This window comes from Barbus barbus (assembly GCF_936440315.1).
Source record: "Barbus barbus genome assembly, chromosome: 3".
Taxonomy (NCBI): Eukaryota; Metazoa; Chordata; class Actinopteri; order Cypriniformes; family Cyprinidae; genus Barbus; species Barbus barbus.
This window is the reverse complement of record NC_136731.1, coordinates 15,024,629-15,045,237: the sequence shown is the minus strand read 5'-3', so window position 1 is coordinate 15,045,237 and position 20,609 is coordinate 15,024,629. Positions and strand designations below refer to the sequence as shown.

At 37.1% G+C, this 20,609-nt stretch overlaps 1 protein-coding gene across 4 annotated transcripts in view; it reads left to right on the top strand.

The window, feature by feature from the left end:
- Nucleotides 1–14,255: 14,255 nt before the first annotated feature.
- The window catches only part of LOC306846302 (caskin-2-like), a 65,908-nt gene continuing 59,554 nt past the window's right edge, over nucleotides 14,256–20,609 (top strand). For all 4 annotated transcript variants that reach the window (XM_079379579.1, XM_079379578.1, XM_079379577.1 and 1 more), the window contains exons 1-2: nucleotides 14,256–14,505; nucleotides 18,129–18,663. In XM_079379579.1, coding sequence (XP_079235705.1) covers nucleotides 18,570–18,663 — 94 coding nt within the window. In that variant the 5' untranslated portion in view covers nucleotides 14,256–14,505; nucleotides 18,129–18,569. The remainder of the gene's footprint in view (nucleotides 14,506–18,128; nucleotides 18,664–20,609) is intronic.

Genomic DNA, 20,609 nt, shown 5'->3' with positions numbered 1-20,609 from the left:
TGACTTGTTGTCTTGTACTCCTAAACATACTAAATGCCACAAACTTTTATTTATATATATATATATATATATATATATATATGAGGTTCGAGAGAGAGAGAGAGAGAGAGAGTCTCACTTACACCGAAATAGGCCCGGTTAAATGTGGATTAGATGGGACATTTCAGGAGGCGATTATTGTAAGCCCTTTGTTTAATACGGTGTTGTGAAAATATTCAAAAACGATGTGCTACATTTTTACAATGTAAAAGTCGATGTGGGAAAACATGGGTAGGCTAAATGCAGACAATGTATTTTGTTGTTGTTTGTTTTTTAAAAGAGAAGAGAAACTGCACATTCACACGAGGCAGCGAGAACCAAAAACCTTACACTTTAAAAGTTAGTGGTTCGAGAAAGGCATGCATAAAAAATCCAAGACGAGTATTTCAACCAAGAAATGGAAAATGAAGTAGCCTAATATATTGTTTCACACGCGTGCAAAGCAGCTACATTTTGTGTGTGTGTGTGATTGGCTATATGTAATATTAAAATGGCAATATTATTTTACCGACAGATATAAGTAAAGTAAAGAAAAATGTAAGCTGATTAATTTCAAATAATGGTCATGATTTAAAGAGGACTTTGTGTTTTATGGGAACACGCCCCACTTCTTGCGACGCTTTGTACCGCCCAAACTGTTCACGGACGATTTAAACGTGTTTCGGGAACGCGACCCATTGTTACCATCACCTAAAGACCGTGAATTACCAGCACTAAAATGCCTGCCAAACTTAACGGTATGTATTATTTCTTCATACATGTGTTAGACACTGTAGACTACATCTTCTGCCTCGGTCTGAGAGGAAATATATGGCAAGAATTGTGTTCTTTTCGTGCTAAACGGGGTTTTTCTGTTTGCAGTTGAGGCTCGAAACGGCGAAGAAAACACAACTCCTGGTAAGTTATTCACACATTTTCTCATTGCTTTTGGAAAGTAGGCTTAACCCTCTTACTGTACGCCTTAAGATCCCCTTAAGATGAAAAATATAGGCGTACATTAAAAAAAGATAAAAGTAAAATGTAATTTATAAGATTTCAAAAAGTATGAAATTTAAATATTTCTGTTTATTGTGTTTATGCACACAGTTTAACAGATTATTGTGCTGATACATAAATCTAGAGACTTGTGTAGGTCTATATAGCCTGCAGTGTTAAATAATGTATAGCCTTTCCATCCTGTGAAGGGGCAGCCCTAACAGAAGCCACCAAAGTTTAGTTGAATTAAATGCCAGAGACACATTGTGTAACCAAAATAGCAATATTAACCAGAACTTTATGCACATTGCAGCACTTTTTCACAGATAAGGGGGATGAAATATGCACTCTTACAACCATCTACCTTAAATGTGACCCTGGACCACAAAACCAGTCATAAGTGTAAATCTGGAAGCTGAATAAATAAGCTTTCCATTGATGTATGGCTTGTTAGGATCGGACAATATTTGGCTGAGATACAACTATTTGAAAATCTGGAATCTGAGGGTACAAAAAAAATCTAAATATTGAGAAAATCGCCTTTAAAGTTGTTCACATGAAGTTCTTAGCAATGCATATTACTAATCAAAAATGAAGTTTTAATATACTTACGGTAGGAAATTTACACAATATCTTCATGGAACATGATCTTTACTTAATATACTGATGATTTTTGGCATAAAAGAAAAATGGATAATTTTGACCCATAAAATGTATTTTTGGCTATTGCTACAAATATACCCCAGCGACTTAAGACTGGTTTTGTGCTCCATGGGTCACATATTACAGTGTAAACAATGCCATAGTCGCTTGGCCCAAAGCGATCTCTGACTGACCAGCTCCCCTTTCAACTGATCTGTTCAAATGTTCTCATTACATGTTCCAATGATCTTATTGTGACACAATGGTTATATGGAAAGGATATATGTAAACTGAAATGAAAGCTTGAGATCTGGGGTTTTAAGAATGACTAGAACTTGGGTTTTTGTACTAAGAATTTAAAAAAAATGTACACTTTTCTTCTGAAAATAGTGCCAAAGCAAGTAAAAACTGTAAGAGTCTTCAGTATTCCAGGCCTAAAACCACATGGCTCTAAAACACAGATGAGCAATAGTCAAACGGGGGTGCTCTCTGACACCAGACACACACAGCATTGTTTTACAACACGCGGGACAGATTTCTTGCTGTGCTAGAAAACGAGATGGGGGTGTCTGGTAGAATTGGTGTGATGGCTCTTTGAACTCAATGACCCTTCACAGCTGGAGATTTTATGCCCCATTCCTGGAATTAGGCTCACCTGGTGGGGGACAAAACAAAGATCGGTGAAGAAAGTCAAATGATGTTAGCCATTTTATTTCTTATTAAAGAGTTTATTTTATTAAAAACAACTCGGTTTATGTTGTTTTACTAGGGTGAATAGAAGAATGCATCTATGTGCAAATGCATGCAGTTCAGTATGTAAGAGTGAATGCATCAAATGTATCATGTATGGCTGGCTGAAGTTAAAACTTCAGAAAATTACAAAACATTGCATGGTCAGGTTGCATTTTTAATAATGATCATGATTCAAATATGAACAGTTCTTTAAGATGGGTTACAAGACGGTACTGTAGTAGCCTTAAATGTAGAACTTGTTGAAAATTAAAATGAAAAAAGTTACACCAGATTGTCTTAATAAATAAGTAATTGTGTTTCAAGTGTTTTGGTGGGACGTTCCCCCTCTGTACTTCCTCCAACATGTTAATCGCTTTGCACGTCACAGGCCTAGAACCACTCAAATTTTTGGCAGATTTAAAGGATATGTGTGCCAATTTTCAACAAGTTTTGTATTGTTAGTGTTGTCAGTATGTGCACATGAACAATGTGTACTCTTTCTTCATGTTTCCTTCACCCAGTTTATCAGATAAATGATCTGCTATCTGATGTAAAACGCATCATTTTTCATCTGACTTTAACAACTTTAATAAGGGTTTTCGTTAAAACGGTTTTCTTTTCCAAATATTAGCTTGTCATACTACCATGACCTTTACTAAAGCGCTGCCAACTTTAATATTATATATCATTTGTTTGTATATATTTTAGCCGTATAAGGAGTTTGATTGTCACGTTCAGTGCCAGTGTTTGAAATCAAATTGGAATTCAATATTGCAAGAATTGTGTTTGACCCTCATATCGAATCGGGTCCATTTTGACCCAAAAGAGAGACATTAAAACTCTGTAGTTTTAGTAAGGGAGCTAAACTTTTGCAAGTGCCCTCGAAATAGACATTGTTATTTGTTTTAGGTACTGATTGCTTTTGTAAACCTATTGATGAACCATTGCAGCATCAAATTTTTGACTCGTTTTCATCTGAAAGTGAATGTTTATGTAAGTCAAATGTTGTTTGAGAACTTTTTGGTAACACTATTTCAATAGTCCACTTTAGACATTCTACTAACAGTAAGTCACTTCACAACTACATGTCAACTAGCAGTCATTAGAGTATTAGTAGACTGTCTGCTTAATATCTTCTAATACTTTATTTTGATGAGTCCACAACATACTGACTATGAGAAACTTTGCAAGTACATGTCTACTTATTCTACTAACTCTAAACCTATAACAGTCTACTCTGAGAGTTAGTAGACATGTAGTTGCAAATTAATGAGAATTAGTTGACGTCATTACAAAGTTACTTATAGTTAGTAGAATGTTTTCACATTTATCATATTTTCATATTTATGTTGTTTTAATGCATTGTTATAAATAAATGTAGGTTTCATGAATTTTCGAGCAGCTATGAGTTAGAATTTATTATCATTTTTTATTTAATTCAATTCCATTCATTCCATTGGGGTTAATAATGGTAATTCTCAGATGATAAATTTTGGTAACACTTAAGGTGTCCTTGTTACACGTTACATGTGCTTACTCTTATAATAACAATACATTATGCTTGATTACATGCAAGTAACCCTAAGCCAAACCTTAATCCTAACCCTAACCATATAGTAAATACATGTAGTTAATTAATATTACTCAGTACTTAAATGTATCATTACACTTTAACAAAGACACATTAAAATAAAGTGTAACCGAAATTTCAAACAAGATCTCTCATTTGTTGGTGTGGTTCTTGTGTAATTTTTACATTTGAAATAATTTTTATTATTAATTCCAGTAGTAATATGGTAACATTTAAAACTTCAAGATGTTTCACATTCACTAATCAATGAGAAGTCCCTGATCAATACGCTTTAGTTGAATGAAATTAAGTTATGACTGTTTTGTAAAGCAACGACCCAAAATGTGAAAATGGTATACAGATTTTGAAGGCATTATGAGGCTTAAGCTGTTTTTAGTAGGCTAAACAAGCGGCTTTTTCTGTTTTCAGTTGACGTGGCTTGTCTTCTAACAAATGGCGAAGAGAATACAACTCAAAGTCAGCTTGTTACACCATCACCATCATCATGTGCACCTGATAAAACAGCAGCCCCGGATAACTTCATAACAGAGGTATCGTTACCTTTGAGTGCCAGTAACAGTGAATCTGAGCCCTGTGACGGAGGTGTCGCAGAGACCCAGAGTCTTGAGCCCAAGCCTGACGAATGCAACGCGCCCACCTTGAGATGTGGGGAAAAGCGGGAGAGGGAATCAGAAGACCCCTCTGATGTTTCTGTGAAACGGCACTTGAGACCATCGGAGGAGAGAAAGAAAGAATGTATGTAATAATCATCCGTAATGATTGTGTATTTAAATTATTGCATGCTGCTAATACAAATGAATCTTCCATGTCACAGTTCTTCCAGATTACGATGTGAGATGTGCCGAGCTGTGGATCAATGGTGAAATGGCTGCTTGTGAGGCTTATGAGTTATCAAAATCGAGCAGCAACACCCAACGCCAACATGCTGTTCGACAACAAGGCAATAGTAGTTCTGCCAATCGGCCTCTCACCCAGAGCGACATTTTACGTTTCATTCGAATCGAGGTGGCAGCCTGTTATCAACCCATCGCAAAGATGCTCCGTTTGAGTATGGATCGGAGCAGAGCTGATTTCGTGGAGGTGATGAGTAGACTTAATGCAATGCAAAGGGATACCAGAGAGTTGTTTAATGAAGTCCGTAATATGCGAGCGGATGGAAGACTGGCATTAGACACAATCTCTCTTATGAATGAAAGAATGAGCGTCATTCAGAGGTTTGCTGTGGACTTGCATCGAGAGTTGACTACTAAAAAATGAGGGGTCAGTTTATTATAGCATACTGATTTGCACTCAAGCCTATTTTTGCTAAACAGTTTTCCTTTTTTCGTATAATTGTATTGACGAGTGATTTTTTTTTTTTTCAATGTTGTGCATGCTTTTTTATTGTATCATTTTCCTGTGTTATCTTAGTAGTTTTTAAATAAAGAGTTTCAAAACGGCCCCTAAAAGATGTCACAGTGATTTACATGACAGCCAACCAGATACTAAGCAAGATATGATTTTCCAAATAATGCAGAACTGTTTCAATCATATGCTTTATTCCTGGATTTGTGTTGTTCTGACATTTCAAAAAACCTTAATGAAAAACTTTTTTTTTAAAAAAGCGTATACATCAAAACAATCTAGATAAAATACTGTATTCTACCTGATATTTGTGTGCAGTGAATTGTGAAACTACAGACAGGTGAAGTGAATAACATTGATTTTAGCAAATATTAGGCAGCATGTGAACAGTCAGATCTTGACTTTCATGTGCTGGAAGCAGAAAAATTGCTTAACAAACACACTTAAAATAAAGGTGCTTAAAAGGTTATTCGCAGCGATGCCATAGAAGAACCATTTTTGGTTCCATAAAGAACCATTCAGTCTTTAAAGAAGCATCTCTTTCTTACCTTTTTATAATCTGAAGAACCTTCTTTCACCACAAAGAAGCTTTTGTGAAACAGAAAGGTTCTTCATATATTAAAGGTTCTTTATGGAACCATATAGACAAAAAAGGTTCTTCTATGGCATTGTGAAGCACCTTTATTTTTTAAGAGTGCATATAAGTGACAAGGGCCATGGCTAGACAACTGGGTCTCCAAAACAAGAAGTCAGTATGTAGTTCATAAGGCAGTATTTATGATACATGTATTTCAAATATAAAATAGGATTTTGTATTTGATAGGGTTGATGAAAATGGCTTCATATTTTGTATCAATATACTTCAGTTTTTTGTAGTTTTAAGATGCTGTAAAATACTTTAAGAAGTCTATTGCATGATAAAAATGTGGCATCTAAGTGGTGCCTACTCGGTAGTTTGCCCAATTAATGTGTATGTGTCCTCTATACTTCTATGGCTATCGATGGATTTAGTGGTTGGAATTGGGTTAATACTACTTGACAAGTTCTGTTGCTACTTTCTGATTACGTTTCTGGCTACATTTAAAATCAAAACATATTGATCATTTAATCGGTGTTTGATATATAAATATTTGATTGTACCCTAATTGAAGAAGCTGTTTAGTAGGATCATGATTTTGCATGACTGCCTTATACATACAGTATATATTTATGATTAACAATCAAATGATTAATTAGTTGGAAACTAGTTGCTATGGATAAAGGTACCATCAGTTGTCTTCTTATGAATGACTTGTTTGTCATTGAGTCAGTGTTGCTGATGCAAGGTAAGCCCTTTGTTACCAAACACCAAGTAAGTAAATGATAGGATATACAATTAAGAGTCATTCGCAAACTGTTAAAGGGATACTCCACCCCAAAATGAAAATTTTGTCATTAATCACTTACCCCATGTCGTTTCAAACCCATAAAAGCTTTGTACGTCTTCGGAACACAATTTAAGGTATTTTGGATGAAAACCGGGAGGACTGTCCCATTGACTGCCAAACAATTAACACTGTCAAGGCCCAGAAAAGTATGAAAGACATCGTCAGAATAGTCCATCTGCCATCAGTGACTTTATGAAGCTATGAGAATACTTTTTGTACGCAAAGAAAACAAAAATAATGACTTTATTTAACAATTTGTCTCCTCCGTGTCTCCACTATATGTCATTTTGGAGAATATTCACTGAACGCAAATAGCGTATGTTGTTTTGTGTCAGCTGCGCCACACGGATACACTGTTTTCCTTCAAATCAAAGCATAAATAAACATAGAAAACGTATCCGTGTGGTGCAGCTGACTCAAAACAGCGTACGCAGTCAAGTCAATTCAAGTCACTATTATTTGTATAACGCTTTTAACAATGCAAATTGTGTCAAAGCAGCTTTAAATCAGCTTGATATAAAGCTGGGTGGCTTTATATCAGCATTACAGTATTTAGACGGGGAAATAGTGTGTCGAAATATTGTCATTCTCCTCTGGCCAGACAAAATCAGCAGTTTAAATCTAGGCTGTTTGATCTGTTAAATCTAGGATTGTTTCAAATTTTGGATTTTTAAAAGTATTTTTGGTTACACTTTATTTTAAGGTGTCCTTGTTACAGTGCAATTGTACATTTAGGTATTGAGTAATATTAATTAACTACATGTACTTACTATATGGTTAGGGTTAGGGTTTGGCTTAGGGTTACTTCATGTAATTATGCATAATTTATTGTTATTATAATAGTAAGTACATGTAACGTGTAACACCTTAAAATAAAGTGTTACTGTCACGAATCCTGGCCATGCTCTTCCGTTAACTCGCCACCAGATGTCACTCATTCACCACATTGACTCTCACACTACACAGCACACCGGACTACAGTTCCCACAATGCATTACACAGATCACAGCTGTCACCATTCACTCATCACACACACCTGATGCTCATTTCACAATCACGCACTCACTATTTAACCTGGGACTTCCTCTTGCTCTGGGTCGAGTATTGTTAGCGTTTATCTCTCATTCAGCGATAGCAACTTTACAGAGCCATTCTTATAGTCTTGTCTTGCCTTGTTTATCTTGCCGTGTCTGACCCTGCCCGTGTTTCCTGGATTTACCCCTTTGCCTTGCCGTTTGGACTGTGTTCGCTCCCCGTTTGGATTATTGCTGTCGACTCTGGATTATCTCCCTGCCTTGCCCCTTTGGATACTGTTCGCTGATCGTTGACCCACGCTTGCTCCACGGATTGCTCTGTCTTGTCCTTGCCATACCTATCTATGACCCTGCCTGTTTTATGACCATGTTTTATAATAAAGCTTTGCATATGGATCCGCATGTCTCACGTCTCGTCAGCCCCGTAACAGTTACCATATTTTTATATTTGTCATTTTATATTTGTCATTATAATTTTTTTTATATTGAACCAACATCATACCAAGTCAGCGCTCTCTCAGTGATCAATAAAACAGATAGCCAGGCATAATAGTTCAGGTTAGTTGTTTATTCAATACTAACTGTTCCAAACCAATTTGTCAACAAAAATCAGTATCATGTACAGGGTCAGATTTGTGGGAAGTCGTGGCCTAATGGTTAGAGAGTTGGACTCGTAATCCAAATGTTGCGGGTTCGAGTCTCGGGCCAGCAGGGATTGTAGGTGGGGGGAGTGAATGTCCAGCGCTCTCTCCACCCTCAATACCACGACTGAGGTGCCCTTGAGCAAGGCACCGAACCCCCAACTGCTCCGGGTGTGTGTGTGTGTGTGTGTGTGTGTTCACTGCTGTGTGTGTGCTCGTTGGATGGGTTAAATGCAGAGCACGAATTCCGAGTATGGGTCACCATACTTGGCAGTATGTCACTTCATTTACCTTATATTGTGACATGAGCAAAATAAATGTTTGCTGTAGGCCGGAAAACTCCTACTGGTAGTTAGTATTGTGGCTTTATTGTATACAGATACATTTATACAAAAGGCTAACACTTAATAAGGTTCATTAGTAAACATGAACTAAGAATGTACTTCTGCAGCATTTATCTTAATGTTAATTTCAACATTTACTAATGCATTATTAAAATCAAAAGTTGTGTTTGTTAACATTAGTTAATGCATTGTAAACTAATGTGAATTACCAATGAACAACTGTATTTTCCTTAACTAACATTAACAAAGATTAACAAACTAAACAGGCTACTGTAATTCATTGTTCGCTCATGTTAGTTAACATTAATGAAATCTTAGTGTATAGTATTACCATATAAATGTATAGGCCTACAGATAGGCTACGTTTATTTGCATCGTTGCATGTGTCATTATATTAAAATCAAGTTAAAATATGAAGTTTTTGACCAGCGAATGTTTTTTTTCTGTCATTACCGGCACATCAGAGGAAGTACTTGCATCGCATTTATATTTTCATGAACTTGCAGGTTATGTCGCTATGTGGGCGCTCAGTTTTTTCTGTTATTTGGCCAAAATATCATGTTATGAAAGATTCAGCGCTTCGCACAAGCTATTTGGCTGTGATTCGACAACAAAATGATATAAGACACTCTTCCTCTCTGCTCCTTAAAAACAAAAAAAACTTTAGCCTTTATAAATATAGTGTTTCTTGAGTGAAGAAAACACTGTACTTTTTCAATAAACAGTTCTTTATTTAACTTCAGACTGCAAACAAGCTGAGAAGCTCCAAACAGCACGCCGCGCTTCATTCACAAGAGAGGCGGGAGGAAATAGTGAGGTTTGACTGACAGTTATTGAGACTGATAATCCTATCTCCGTCATTAACAACAATAATAATAGTAACAATACTAAATGATGCTTTATTAACAAGGTTCCGGAGGAGCACGATCAGATAATCAGTCTGGCCCAGGTGGAGCTCGTCAGCTAATCACCTTAACAAGCATATAAAGCCAACTTCTGTTCTATGACAGTTTTCAAGCATTCTGCTTTGCTCCTTTGGCTATCATATCACAGATGCATCTTTTTCTGGACAACGACGAGACTTGGACTGGGGATTTTTCGCATCCTCCGTCGCAATCTGCAAGCCCTAGGCTCTCTCCTTTTCCGTCAGTCACCGTCGCCATGCACCAGGCTTTATCGCGGCCGGCACTCTGCTCGACCAGCCACACGCTCTCCACAACGACGAGGCTTAACCTCACCTCCACCGACATCCTCGTATCATTCGGCCATGCCAATATATCCTCAGATCGGAAGTGGACAGTATTTAAGCCTGAAATGAACACTGATTCATTCCAACGAACCATTCTCGCAGAGGGTAAACAAAGCAGATCTGTGCGATCCATTTGTTACACTGCAAGTTAACCAACCTCACTCCTAAATCCACTCCAGCTGCAAAGGCGGTCAATAGATCGAGCAAAGCCCCGACCTTACCTCGGCTCTCCTAGACCGTTGGGTCGCAGCGGCAGGCCTCAAACGAGCCTGGGCCGTGCCACAGTTCTCACCGCAGCAAAACCTCACTCGCTTCCCGCTTCGGCTCTGCTTTTCACTGCAGTTCTTCCGGCCGCATGTAACCGATTAAAAGTAATGGGATCACTTGGGGTACTAAGCGGACCCGATTTCAAGGGGGGACTCGATTTCTCATGACACCGGACCTCCAGCTCTCGTAGCAGTCAGCGCAAGGCTGCCTCCGCTATAGCGGCGCAGGCCATGTTGCAAATAAACTTTTGGGTAAAGTCACTAAAGGCAGGTCGTTTGTTGCTAAAAGTTGTTAAACGACGTGATGACTTTATATATGTCGATGTTATTTTTGTAACCAAGACGCAAACTGCGTAGATCACACAAGGAAATGACAAATTTTCTGTATTAATTTTCACTAGCATTTTACCTGTATTTTAAATGACACATTACTCAAGACAGATAAGCAGATCAGATATTAATATATTTGGAATTTCTTTTAAAGCGCTATCGTTAAAACCTAAATACACTGAAATGTTAATGGGATAAAATACTTCCATAATCCACTAGAGTTGAGAAAGTTAGTCACATTTATGTTCTGTTTTGTTACTCTTTCTGTTTTCACATTTTCTTGAGTTCCTTTGTCAATCTGTTTCCTTGGTTATTAATTAGCTCTACACCTGTTCTGTTTCCCCCTGATTGCCCTCACCTGTTATTTAAACCCTGTGTTTTGCCCTAGCTCCTCAGTTCTGGTATTAATGTTGATTGGTGTTTATTTCCTGTGTTTCTCCTGCCTGTTTCTTTGTGTGAATTCGTTATTAAATAACACTCTTTTGTTTATATTTTTACTCTTGCGATCTACAGCCACATGACAGATATATCCAGAGGTCTATATATATCTATCTGTGAATTATGTCCTACACCTGACCTTAGTGATTGCACTTAATGTATTTCCCATGACCAGCACCATCACATGCAAAAATAATGTATATTGTTAAGCCGAATATTTAATATACAAATTTGTTTAGCATTCTTGTAGCTCAAACAGAACTTGGTGCTGGCAACAGCAAGATCATGGATGCACTTATTATGGAATGTATGAACTGATAACGTGTATGTCACGTTGGATAAAAGCATCTGCCAAATGAATAAAAGCAAACGATTAAGAATTAATTCAGAATACAGGGTGATTTCACACTCTCTACCTCAACTATGGTAGTAAACCTGGCTTTTCAGTCAAACCTTCATCCCTTGGAGTCAGTCAATGGATGAACCATAATAATTTGGAGGTGAGCTGGTTAAATAGTCAAGGGGATCAGTTCCAGGTATGGGGTTTATGGGAAATGGAGTTCAGGGAGTTAATAGTCAATACTCAGGTGAGGGAGCCCTCTGGTGGTGAGCAGGAGAATCTACATTATGACAATGGTCGTATGATTGAAGCTTGGCAAAATATATATATTTTTATGTTTTTGAAAGTCTCTTATGCTCACCAAGGCTGCATTTATTTGATCAAAAATACAATAAAAATAGTAATATTGTGAAATTATAAATATTTGAATATGCCACGTGATACTGAAGACTGGAGTAATGAGGCAAAAAAAAATACAGTTTTACATCACAGGAATGAATTATATTTGAAAATATATTACAAGATTACTGTTTTACTGTATTTTTGATCAAATAAATGCAGCCTTGGTGAGCATAAGAGACTTCTTTTAAAGTTAAAAACATCTTAAATCATCTTAAACCATACCTTCAAAAGAAAATAAACTGTTTTTTTTGCTTCAAGGTACTGGTTTCCCCCTAGGTTTTAGATTGTGGTCACTGTGATAATGTCATTAACTGCTTTATTTAAACATGTCCCAGGTGTGCAACATCTGTTTGTGGGATATCCGGAAGGTGATAGCAGCCCCTGATCCTTTGATCACCGCACGCCCTTATCTTTGTGGGAGCAGGTGAAGGGATGCAGAACCACAAGCATATTCTCTGGTTTTTACCTGGTTCTCCACAGCACACAGTCTCACTCAAGCACTTGTCAGAGCCATATTCGCTATCCTGTTCCAGATGACTTCACCCGAGAGGAGACAGGAAGCACTTTGATCTTTGGCTGAAGAAAGAGACTTCTAGATCACAGTGTTTGTGTGCACACACAAGTTAAGCATATAAATGAGCCCATGGATGATTGAACTTATTTGGTTTTATATTCACATATCCTCAGTAAAAAACAAACTTTGAGTTCCATTAGTTTTAAAATACTGCACAACAAACAACAAGTGAATGCATGTTTTTGGGAATGAGCAATGGAGCAATAAACCCTAAAAAAGGACAAATCGCAAATGAGATCAGTTCTTTTTCCTAGACAGCAATGAGATTAAATGAAGAGCAAATGGAGACCTTTGCTCATGTCTTTTGCTTCTCAGATAAGAAAACCCCCAGTAATTTCACATGTCTCCTTTAGAGTCTCAAGAGGAATTTCAACAATGTCTCGCTCGCATTTGCCTGGATACTAAAGCATGAAATCAACTTGAAGATCTAGCTACGTTTCCATCCGAAGCTGTGAATTTAACTCATGCACAAAATAAGAATATCGCATAAAAAGTATGAGAATAAACACTGTTTCCATCTCCTATTCAAGAGAATAAAATCATCAAATGATCACAAAATATCAATAATAAAAATGAAAGTTGCTGCAACTGGGGAAGCCTGTAGCTCCCCCCCCCCCACAAAATAAACAACTTGCACAATAACAAAAGCTGACAGGTTATTTTGCATTCTGGAATACATTTCTGTGAGACAGTTATGGGAGGTGATTATACCAATTCACATTAATGACCAACTTTGGCTCAGTCATTTTTAGAATGATTAAAATAACACGTGTGATGAGATCGGTGCACTGGTTAGTTTACTTATCTAATCATATGATCTGCTTCGGAAAGTCATACTATTTTAAATTTTTTTTAATGCGTATCGAGGAATTTATTCAGCTTCCAATGTAGTTTATGTGCAAGTTTTCTTATCAAATAAAAAATAATGTGATTCAATCGAGTGTACAAGTTCTTATGCATATTTTTTATGCGCATCTTGGCATTTCCATCTTTTATATGCAATTTCCCAAAATTCACATAAAAATTGGATGTAAACAGTCTTCAGTGTCACGATCCTTCAGAAATCACTCTAATATGCTGATTTATTATCAGCGTTGATTGAAACTCTTGTGCTGCTTAATGTTTTTTTGGAACTTGTGATACTTTTTTCTTTGATTCTTTGATGAATAAAAAGTTCAAAAGAACAGCATTTATTCAAACTCTTTTCTAACAATGTCTTTACTATCACTTTTTATCCATTTAACACAGTCTTGCTGAATAAAAGTTTTAATTTCTTAAAGTATTAATTTCTTAAATTCCTGAAATCATTTACTGACCCCAAACGTTTGAATAGTACTGTACATTGTAACACAAAATTTCTATTTTAAATAAACGCTCTTCCTTTTAAATTTGTCATAATCATAGGTCCCAAAAAACATTAAACACTGCAACTGTTTCAACTGTTTCATATAAATCAGCATATTAGAATAATTTCTGAAGGATCACTGAAGACTAATGATGCTTTGCTTTACAGGAATAAATTATATTTCATAAATTATTTAATATTTCACAAAATCACACTTTTTTCTGTATTTTTTATCAAATAAATGCAGTCTTGAAGAGTATAAGAAACTTTAAAAACATTTAAAAATAATAATTTTGAACGGCACTGTATGACTATAGGCTATAAGTAGCTTATTTTGTGGATTAACAATGTACTAATGCTATAGATATATGTTGTGCATTTATTTTATTTTAAATCATTATTCTACTGTAGCCTAGGCTATATGAGATAAGACGAGGCTGGAGGAGCTCCGGTGAGTGTCGTGTGGCGGCAGAGCGGTGGAAGGGTCCCAGAGGGCGGCAGAGCGGGCAGAGCTGCCCCCTCCCACTGGGAGGACCGACTCCACTCACTGCTGGAGCTCTTAAACACGCGCATGCAGGTCGCAGCCGACGCTCAGTTTGGAGTTTATCGACACGGACTGCCGAGAAAATAGCCTCTGAAAGAGAAAATAGCCACTTCCTTACAGCGAGGTGTGTTTGTCGACTAAGAGTTGACTAAAGCTGACTTTGAGTTCGTTGTTGTTGTCTTGGACTGGAGCGAGTGAACCTGGACTCGCTGGTACATCCTAAATGAATACTTTACACTAAATTAATGGTGAGTATTAACAGAGAAGTATCACTGACGCTAAATAATATCACACTATTGTGAAAACAAGCTGTATTTCTCTTAGCTAGTAGTTATCGTTGGCTAGATGCGATAGTTACTTCACCGAATTATGGTTTCATTTTCTAGTCTGCTCCAACAAAAATACTAACTTTAATTAGAGTTTCTGTGATAATACAAAATAGTTTAGACTTTAAAGTAGTAGTAAAGTTCTGTTTATTTGTGTATTTATTATTTTATAACAGCTGTAGTAACTAAAACTGGTATTTTGGCGGACTCTGGTTACCATGGTGATTTTTCTTTTCTAAAGGATCTCTGCAGATTGAATTAAAATCTGCCAAATTTACATCAGCTCTACAAACTAAACAGTTTACAGTGCTCTGTTAGATGTGCTTTAACTTAAACTAGCAGCTGTTGTTTGGTTTATGGTTGTATTATGTTATGAAGAAATATGATATAGGCTATTATTGTTTGATTATTTTGCCACACATGCGATGTCTGTGCTTAGACATATGGACTGAAGGGGTTGTGTAGTAAACCTCGGCTAACCTAACCGAATATAGTTCTAAACCCCAGAAGAGTTGATCCATCACCACTGAACCTCGGGTTACTCTGAACCTGTAGGTGTTCAGAAATTTCTGTTCAGCACAAGGAGGTCTGTAATAGTTGCAGAAAGCCATCTATTAGCATCCTCATTCATCTCAATAGAGGTTACTCACTGTCAAACACAGCCCCAGAAGTATGGCACCCACACCCGTCATCTTTGGTCGGTTCCTGATTTCGCTTTTTGTCTCACACTATTAAAAATAAATGTGCTAAAAAGGAGTTTTGCAGGAGTTGCATAGAAGGAAGTATTTTTGTGCCATATAAGAACTTATCTGAAGAGCATTTTTCCAATATAAAGAACCTTTTGTGCATTTGAAAGATTCCACTGATTATCGAAGGTTCTTTATGGAATCAGTGAAGAACCTTCGCTAACACTTTATTTTAAGGTGTAACCACTATTTTTGAATTTGCACCTGAGCCATAACAACCATCAGACTGATCATTCTGAAGCTGCAAGAAAATAACATCATGTCAGCACTAACTAAAGACCCCCCTTAGCAGTGATGTCCATGTAGGGCCCTTCAAAAAATCAGTCACTGGCAAAGCATTTCTAATAGAATAATGAAATATCTGTGATATGGAGCAGTTATAGCATCTACCAGCAGGGACTAACTGGATTGCACTGACCAGCCAAACCTTGAACCCTTGGGTTAGGATTATGGATGGTCATGATGGGTAATTAGTTGTCTAGCAGCAGTCCATTAGTGAGGGCGACTAGTTGAGATTTAGTTTTAACCTTTGTGCTTTATTAGCATGCTGACAGCATTCTTTTGATTAGTCGAAGAGAGAAGTTGCATCTTTTTAAATTGATCTATTTTAAAGCAGTACAACTACAAACTTAGATGGACATTTTTGGCGCCTGCATTTTTCCTGCCAGTTCCTCCAAGACTGTGTTAAATGTTGTCCGACTATGAAAAACATCCATTTATTGAGCTCCGAGTAGGTGTTTTTATTGAACACGTTTCATGTCCTTTAGGAAGCCCATCTTCTTAGGGGATCAGCTTAATCATAAATCTGCCTAATTTTTACAGTTTCGTAAAGACTGATGTGTTCAAGTCATGTCGAAAAGATCGTATCTTATCAGTTAAATGCACAGGAATGCCGTCACAGGTTGTTATTATGATGGAAAATTCTGGATTTTCTTTGAGCTCAAAATATGGATGGATGTGGCTTCTGCATTCATGGCAAATTTGTTGAAATGTAATACTTGTGTTTTCATTTACAATAAAAGTTGCATGTACAAAATATGATAGTATTGTACAATCGCACTAGAAATAATGGTTCCATTTAGAGAATCTTCAGAAACTGAGTAATAACACAAAGCAAAAACACACCCAATGTGCATTTTTTAAAATCATCATTTTGTAGTTTGTAGTAAATCTTGCTGCGTTTTTGTAGAGTAGCTGCATTGTCATCTTGCTTCACTCGACGTGATTTGAACACACCTGACGTCGTAATTACCACTTCCAAACTCCTAAATACAAACTTCCCAGAATTACTTGAGAAAACCATGATTAGCCATTGCTTATTTTATGCATTCCTGAAATTAAATTGATGCTTTGTAAACATGAGGGCCAGTTACTGGGCTTGTCTAACCGTTATTCCTGCAGTTAAGTTCATCAGTCAAAGTAGTTCATTCCACCTTCACATTCACCTGTCCTGTTCCTCCCCTTTTCTTTTTCGAACTACTACCTCACAATAAAGAGCATCTGCAAACACACTCATAAAGTTCAATGAAAACGCCATAACAACCCATCATAACAGCACTCTACCCTGGCTCAAAAACTCACACGTTGGTTTGGCGCGACAAGACTATTGGCCCTGAGGGAAGCAAAAGAGGACCTGATTACAGCTATTGAGAGTGACAGCTTTGCTTACTCCCTCAGAGTCTTTTTGGTGTGTAGGCAAGACCGTGCAGCGTTATATAATGGAGGAGTGATTATGCGACGGCCGTGTGGTGCTCACTTAATGCTCAGGCTGTGACTGAGACACTGGGTAGTCTGACCGCTGAATGTGGAGTTGCCATGCGCTGCGCTGCATATGGTTACTGTTTTTTCTTTTCTTTGCCACTTACTGATCACACTTACTTGTTAAGCCTGTGATTTAATTTTTAATTTTTTATGTTTTTGCTTTAACAGCATGTATGTTTGAAGACTTTTTTAGTGAACACGTTTCTTTTGGTTTGTTTAAATGTTATTTGAGAATTAGAATACTAGCGTCAGCAGTTTTTAAATAGTGATGTTAAGGCAATTACTACTACTACAGCTGCTCATATTTGGGGTTAGGCATGTACATGCAGATACAAATGCTTGGCCAACACATTTTAAATGTGCAGTCACATACTTAAAGTTTTCTACTTTAATTCCTAATTTATTCCTGTGCTGTAAAGGTGAATTTTCAGCATCATTACTCCAGTCTTCAGTGTCAATATGTAATATGCTGATTTGATGCTCTAGGAACTTTTTTTTGTTTTCTTTATTAACATTGAAAATGGTTGTGCTGCTATTTTTATTTTGAAAACTGTGATAGATTTTAGATTCTTTGATGAATATATAAGTTATTTGAAATAAATTTTCTTATAATAATCCTTTTTACAAGACTTGTCTTTTGTATGACATTATTTGTCATATTTCCAGGCGGAATAAATATAATTAATTCCTTAAAAAACAACAACTTTTGAACAGTAGCATATCTTTTTTTTGTGTGTGTTCCACAAAAGAAAGTCATACAGGTTCGAAATGACACGTGGTTGGCTAAATGGTAACAGAATTTACAGTTTTGGGTGAACTATCCCTTTAAGCATGAATAATCCACCTGTAACCTTTCCTTAAGAAGGAATTGTTTGAAAGGTGAAAAGAGTCTTTATTTGATCACAAAAGGCTTGCTGTCAGAGTTTCATAGTGGACTTCTGTTCTCAGCATTACTTTCTCCCTCTTGCTGCTTTGCTCATGCACTGTAGTTGGCTGATGTATTAACAGTACTATTTTTCTCGTCCACTACTTTTCCAGGTTTTGGCTTGCTTGTACCACTCCGGTCTTCTCAACTTTCTAAACCACAGCATCAGGAGGGCCTATGCGTTCCCAGAAACTGAGCTCCACGCGACCAAAACCGACTTTGTTACCCTGAAAAGGCTCTGGAAACTTCAGAACGAAAAACCGGAAGGCAATTTATAAGGCGAAATAGATTTTCCATTTCTCCGGCCTTCCGTGCCCATAACCGAACGGAGAGCTGAAGTCTGTTGATTTTGATGACGTGATTGTTGGAGAAGCACGGATATCTGGTTGCTTGCGGTTCCCTCAGACGTCTGGCTGTCACCTACCCTGACTGTAGCACTACCGAAAGAGAGGATTCTGGGATAGGTTCATGCCGCGGTTGCGCTGCTGTATGGGGGTGTAAGGGAGGGGCAGGACTCTCGTGGGACGCTGGTGGAGTACTGGCTGGTGGAGATCATGGGAAAAGAGCAGGATCTTCTACAAGCGGTCAAGAATGGAGATCTAGCTACTACGCAGAAACTGCTGGCCAAGGTCAAAGCCAGCAAAAGCAGTGAGTAACTTTATATTACCTCTTTATCCTATCACTGCATTTGACATCATGTGTATCCATGAAGATCTTTGCTTTTGCAGACCATCACTGGAAGTTGTGTGAACAAGTTAGAACAGTTATGATCCTATTATTTATATACCCATGACTTGAGCTGGGTGATGTACCTAAAACAATTCTCAGTATGCATGTATTTCTCTGAAATGATCTACAGTGGTGCTCATGGCTGTAAAGATTCTGCATATTTTCTCCATGAGGGACATTCTGCAAGATGGATTTTAAGGAATATTTCACACATAAATCTGAAATTTTTCATAATGTATTCACCCTCAGGTCATTCCAAACCTGTATGACTTTTTCTTGCATAAAACACAAATGAAGATATTTAGTAGAATGTTCATGCTGCTGTTTTTTCATATTGTGAAAGTAAATGGTGATCAGGAGCATTAAAGATCTACAAATGACCAAAAAGCAATATAAAAGTAGTCTAAATTGCATGTAGTTCAAATGAGGAACAGACTTAAATATTTAGACTACAGTATGCTAAAATTCTCCTGGTTTGTTCCACGGAAGAAACAAGGTCGTGCAGGTTTGGAATAATGGTAAGTCAATGAGGCCATAAATTTAAATTTGGGTTAACTAACCCTCTAAATAGGGGTGAGCATGTTAATTGATGGTTGAAAGCAGGATCAAATTAACCACAATATTTAATATGAAGAACTTGGAACATTCTGCAGAATTGTTGCAGACATATTCATGACAAATATAGTCAATACAAACAGTGATCAACCACATTTGCCCTTGTTTACTTGCACAGAACCAATTTACTTTTCATTTCATGGTTGATGATAAGAGCTTATTTCAGAGGGTCAGAGTTCAGGACTGCTTGTCTTCTCAACAGTGATCAATGGTGACCGTTGTTTTGGTTAAGCGTATCTCTGTGCACTTTAGCTTTCTAATGGTATAACATGAATGAACTGCTTGGAGAACCCCACTGATGCCTGTTTTCCCAGTCCCACCAGTTAGTCTTTGCTGGAAGTGTATTGTTTCTCCAGGTTTGTGATCTCTGTAAGAGCAGCGTGCTTGGCCTTTGGAACACCTTGCCAAATGGGTCCAGATAACATCAACAGACTCTGTGTTTGCGTTGTACTTTTATCTCTTTATGGCAGTACATTGAGAGCGAGCTGTAGGCACTCAACTCCAGCATGAAGACCCCATGTTTTCTGTGATGTGGTCACGGTGGGAGTGTGTAATGGGGAAGAGAAATGCTCCACCCCAAAAAGACCTCCCAAACTGCCAGGCGTCAGAAAAGAAATGGGGTCTTTTCTCTGTCGGAGTCTGTTGTGATAACATATAAAGACCGTTGTAAAAGCAATATGCCACTAAAAGCTGTATAATACAGTGGTTTTACTATGGTAAAGAAGTGTTGTTTGGCACAATTGCTTTTATGAAATATAAAAAAAAAAGTTCAGCAATAGTCAAAATTAAATTGAATAATATATACTACCATTAAAATGTTTGGGGTCAGCAAGTGCACCCCCCCCCCCCCCCCTTTTTTTTTTTTTTGAAAGCAGTTAATACTTTAATTCAGCCAGAACATAATGTTTATAATGTTTCAAAATATGTCTACTTGAATTAAATGCTGTTTTTATAACCATCTATTCATCATACAATCCTAAAGAAGTCACGGTTTCCTTTAAAAATATTAAGCAGCTGAACTGTTTCTTGAGCAGTAAATCAGGATATTTAGAATGATTTCTGAAGAATCACGTGACACTGAAGACTGGAGATGCTGAAAATTAAGCTTTGCATCACAGGAATAAATTACATTTTAAAATATATTCAAATAGAAAATGGTTATTTTAAAGTGTATAATAATATTTTCCAACATTACTGTTTTTACTGTGTTTTTGATCATATGAATGCATTTTTAATGAGCATAAGAGACT